General features: G+C 44.1%; 2 protein-coding genes across 6 annotated transcripts in view; both read left to right on the forward strand.

Moving 5' to 3' along the window:
* LOC121719390 (NACHT, LRR and PYD domains-containing protein 12-like) overlaps nt 1–5,000 on the forward strand; it is a 705,660-nt gene that overhangs the window by 548,357 nt on the left and 152,303 nt on the right. The gene's annotated exons all lie outside the window — the stretch shown is intronic.
* cc2d1a (coiled-coil and C2 domain containing 1A) overlaps nt 1–5,000 on the forward strand; it is a 39,592-nt gene that overhangs the window by 30,244 nt on the left and 4,348 nt on the right. For 3 of the 5 annotated variants that reach the window (XR_006034262.1, XM_042105015.1, XM_042105016.1), the window contains exons 20-26: nt 1,183–1,234; nt 1,555–1,654; nt 2,337–2,427; nt 3,154–3,306; nt 3,688–3,758; nt 4,730–4,802; nt 4,909–5,000. The exon at nt 4,909–5,000 is cut by the window's right edge and continues 35 nt beyond it. Coding sequence is in view for 3 of the 5 variants with exons in the window: in XM_042105015.1 (XP_041960949.1) it covers nt 1,183–1,234; nt 1,555–1,654; nt 2,337–2,427; nt 3,154–3,306; nt 3,688–3,758; nt 4,730–4,802; nt 4,909–5,000 (632 nt within the window). In the remaining 2 variants the exon portion in view is untranslated. Of the gene's footprint in view, nt 1–1,182; nt 1,235–1,554; nt 1,655–2,336; nt 2,428–3,153; nt 3,408–3,687; nt 3,759–4,729; nt 4,803–4,906 lie in introns of all 5 variants that reach the window. The other 2 variants (XR_006034263.1, XM_042105018.1) reach the window with 2 other exon arrangements.

Here is a 5,000-nt window from a genome sequence, read left to right on the forward strand (position 1 = left end):
AAAAAAAATGATAATAACGAGCTACTACTTAAATTAGGTGTTTATTTTATGTATATTATGTTGTTAGTGTTAACATTTGTTTTTTTATATAATAGGTTTAATGATGTCATTATCTTTATTATATTAAGAACATATAACACATTAACATACACACTCACACATGTATAACATAATGTTATAAGACTCACCTCATATATTTAACAAGAACATAGTTACTACCGGTCTACAGTATGTTGTAAGACTCACCTGAGAGTAAATGCTTCAGGCACTATTGTGAAATGTTACTTCGTCTCTTCCTCAAAACATGTCTTTTTGTCACCTCCTCTCTTGTCTTTCCTTCAACAGTGAAATTAAATATTGTCAATGGTTAATTCATTCTATCATGTTTTAATTAGCCCCATCATATTAACCCTATAAATTAATTAATTAAGCATGTCTATTATGTGCAAATGGAATGTCTTACCTTCCCTCGTGAGAATGATTGACTCAGTAGATATAGGAAGAAGATCCTCTCCTACATAGAGTTCTTCTGTCTTCTGTCTCTTCTGTCTCTAACTGTATAGCGTCAAGCGTCATATTACCACACTGCCGTGGTAGCACGTGACGTGACCAAAAAAACACCTTTCCTAGACGTGTATTCCTGCATGCCCCTTCACGCTACAAATCAATTACATCACTGACCTCTACTTAGAGTCTGAGAGCTACAGCTCTGATCCTGCTGATCTCAACTTATTCATATTTTTCTCTTTCTTTCCTTCTTTCTCTCGTTCTTACACTCTCGCTATCTCTCTTTCACAAACTATATATTTTTCTCTCTCATACACACACACACATACACACATACATACACACACCACTTTGACACAGTATTTGAATTGTGCTTAGAACATTGTATATTGAATTATACATTTTTTGTACTGTATACTTAACAGGGTTGGAAATTAACTTGTCAATATCAACAGCCAGAAACAAAATGTCAATATCTACCAGCCACTCAATACGAAATCATTATTTTGTGTCTGAATTCTACCAGCCACTGCTGTCATTTTACTGATGGCTGGTGTTCATTTTAGTCCCTGCAACCTACTAGACTTTATTTACTTGTATAATATAATGTGTTTTTTTTTTTTTTTGTTTGCACATCAGCTGTTTTTCTGAATTGTGTCTTTGTCTTGGCTTCAGGAAGAGCCGCAGAAGGATAAGACAAGTACAATCAAGAACACCAACTGTCCAGGTAACACACACACACACTTTGGAACCCCCCCCCCCCCCCCCCCAAATGGTTTCTAATGCCTTAATGCTTTATTGGCATGACAAATATATTTTTAACGTATACATCTCTGTATAAAACTATCTCTCCCATTGCCTCTCTCCATCTCATGCTCGCTCTCTCTCCCTCCCTCCCTCCCTCTCTCTCTCTCTCTCTCTCTCTCTCTCTCTCTCTCTCTCTCTCTCTCTCTCTCTCTCTCTCTCTCCCCCTCTCCCTCCCTCCCTCCCTCTCTCTCTCTCCTTCTCTCTCTCCCTCCCTCTCCCATCTCGCACTCACTCTCTCAGAGTTTAAGGAGCAGTTTAAGCTCAACATAAACCGGACCCACAGAGGTTTCAAGAGGGTGGTCCAATCCAAAGGCATCAAATTCGAGATCTTCCACAAAGGGTGATCACACTCACACTCACACACACACACACACACACACACAAGTTTGAGATCTTACACAATGGTTGACTACAACTTGACTCACACACACAGGCACACACAGGCACACGCACACACACGCGCGCACACACGCACAATCTGGGTAAGTGTTTCTATCATCCACAAAGGATGACTCAAAATATAGCCATCAGCATACTGCAACCTCTGAATGTGGTTTATTTACCAAACATGACCCAACTTCAACTGTGTGTGTCAGAGCTCTATGTAGCCTAAGTACAGTAAGTAGTGGGTCAATCCATGTCTAATCCGAATCCAGGAAAATGGCCACACGGTCTCTGACTTTGCTTAGAGTATGTCTACAATATGTTTAGGATTTAAATATTTTACAAAATGTTTTACAAGCTTTGGATTATTTGGGCCTATTCGTGATGTAGACAAAATCTCAGATGGTGCAGAAACAACCCTATCAGATTTGACACGGAATGACCCTAATGTGTGTCTTGTTATGTATGAGAAATGGTGTGTGTGTGTGTGTGTGTGTGTGTGAGAGAGAGACATAAAGTTTCTTCATTATTACAGAATCATAATCTGTTGTGTGCTTTGCATGTGCACTTGTGTGTGTGTGTGTGTGTGTGTGTGTGTGTGTGTGTGTGTGTGTGTGTGTGTGTGTGTGTGTCTGTAGCGGTCTGTTTAAGGGGGATAAGAGTGTGGGCACGGCACAGCTGAAGCTGGACTCACTGGAGAATCAGTGTGACCTCCGACAAATCATAGATGTGAGTTCACACACACACACACACACACACACACACACCATTGTAAGGTGCAGTCAGGAATTGCGCAGGAATTAGTGCATATTTGTTTCTATGTGTATGTTTATTTATTATTTATTAGCAGATGTTTTTGTGCAAAAAAAACCTACATTATATTTTAACCAAGGATCAAACAAAACACGCCAGACAGGTAGCTCACTCCTCCCTTCAGTATTCCCAGAGAAACTCCATGCAGGGTTTTGTTCTTGTTTGGGGGTCAGGCTGCCCCCACTTTGTTTGTTTCCAGTTTGTTTTCGGAGCCTGAGCAGCCTACAGAGACCGTTCTTTTTTACAGTGTACTCACGGAATAGGCAGCTAGCAGTTGTGAGGAGATGATTACTGAATGTGACAAAACATGTTATGGGCTTGACATCGTGGAAAATCTCCACATTTAATGTATTGAAAAATATTTGTGTACTTTATGTGTTTTGTGTTTGTGTGTGTGTGTGTGTGCCTGTGCGTGCGTGTGCCTGCTTGTGCCTGTGTGTGTGCATTTGTGTGTGTGTGTGCATTTGTGTGTGTGTGCATTTGTGTGTGTGTGCATTTGTGTGTGTGTGTGTGTGTGTGTGTGCGTTTGCGTGTGTGTGTGTGTGTGTGTGTGTGCGTTTGCATGTGTGTGTGTGTGTGTGTGTGTGTGTGTGTGTGTGTGTGTGTGTGTGTGTGTGTGTGTGTGTGTGTGTGTGTGTGTAGGTGCTGGACGGCCGTAAGCCCACAGGTGGGCGTCTGGAGGTGCGGGTGAAGATCCGTGAGCCGCTGGGAGGATCGCAGCTGCAGCCCGTCACAGAGAAGTGGATCGTCCTGGACCCATTACAACTCTCCCCACCAGAACCCCACACGGAACGAGTGAGTAGAGAGAGAGAGAGGGAGGGAGAGAGGGAGAGAGAGAGAAGTGGATCGTCCTGGACCCCTTACAACTCTCCCCACCAGAACCCCACACGGAACGAGTGAGTAGAGAGAGAGGGGTAGAGGGAGGGAGAGAGAGAGAAAGAGAGAGAGAGACAACCCCATAAGGAGAGAGAGAGAGAAAGAGAATGGAGGGAGGGAGAAATGGCGAATATGGTTATGGGATTTGGCAGACGCCTTTGTCCAAAGCGAATAGAGGGAGGAAGTAAGTAGAGGGAAAAGTGGATTGTCCAGGTCCAGATCCGTTACAGGAGCAGCTGTGTGTAGGTGCATGTGCACAGACTCGCCCACTGTGTCTGATTGGTTGATTCTGCTCCATAGGTGCCGTCCCCCAGGTCCAAACCCAGGAGTGACCACGAGAAGAATGACAATCATAGCAACAGCAAACACAGGTGACAACCATTGCAACAGCAAACACAGGTGACAATCGTATCAACAGCAAACACAGGTGACCTGGCGCTCTGACTGACCAGCTGTCTGTCTGTTTGTCTGTCTGTTCATCTGTCTGTCAACAGCAAACACAGGTGACCTGTCCATCTGACTGTCCATCTGACTGTGTCCCAATGACCTGTCCATCTGACTGTCCATCTGACTTTCCCAATGACCTGTCCATCTGACTGTGTCCCAATGACCTGTCCATCTGACTGTGTCTCAATGACCTGTCACTCTGTCTGTCTCCATCTGACTGTCCATCTGACTGTGTCCCAATGACCTGTCCATCTGACTGTGTCCCAATGACCTGTCCATCTGACTGTGTCTCAATGACCTGTCACTCTGTCTGTCTCCATCTGACTGTCCATCTGACTGTGTCCCAATGACCTGTCCATCTGACTTTCCCAATGACCTGTCCATCTGATTGTGTCCCAATGACCTGTCCATCTGACTGTGTCTCAATGACCTGTCACTCTGTCTCCATCTGACTGTCCATCTGACTGTGTCTCAATGACCTGTCGCTCCGTCTGTCCATCTGACTGTGTCCCAGTGACATGTCCATCTGACTCTCTATTTTCTCTGACTGTCTGACCCAATGCCTGTATATAGAGATGGACATGGTGGCTCCATTCCGGATAGACATCTTAATAGTCGCAACCACTCACGCAAGCAGACTAGAAAAGTCACACCAATGATAGAGATGTACATAGCGGCAGAACGGTGACTTCAGTTCTATAGAACATAACTGAATGGAGCCACTGTTCTATAGAATTGAAGTCACCGTTCCGCCGCTATGTCCATCTGACCTTTCTAGTCTGTTTGTGTGAGTGGATTTCTAGCCGCCATGCGTGTAGGTTGTGGAAACACGTGTTAATGACCGATTGTGGATTGTGCACCTGTTATTGTTAATCTCACAATCTCTTCTCCACAGTCACTCCCCTCCACAGTATAAACTGCACAGTTTCAGTCTCCTCAACTACGACAAAGAACGACTAGAAAAAAAGGTGTGTGTGTGTGTTACAAAAACTAAATATTTGTCTATTTCCAGTACATGCCGACCCAATATAGCATTGGTCAGAGTGACTGTCAATCATCTGTCTGTCCTATTAGATGGAGGCGTACAGGAAGAATAGGCGGGAGCCTCCGTCTGATCTGATCCAACAACACAAAGACGTGTGTCGCAGACTACAGTGGCAGAAGAG

Source organism: Alosa sapidissima, chromosome 9, assembly GCF_018492685.1.
Source record: "Alosa sapidissima isolate fAloSap1 chromosome 9, fAloSap1.pri, whole genome shotgun sequence".
NCBI classification, from domain to species: Eukaryota; Metazoa; Chordata; class Actinopteri; order Clupeiformes; family Clupeidae; genus Alosa; species Alosa sapidissima.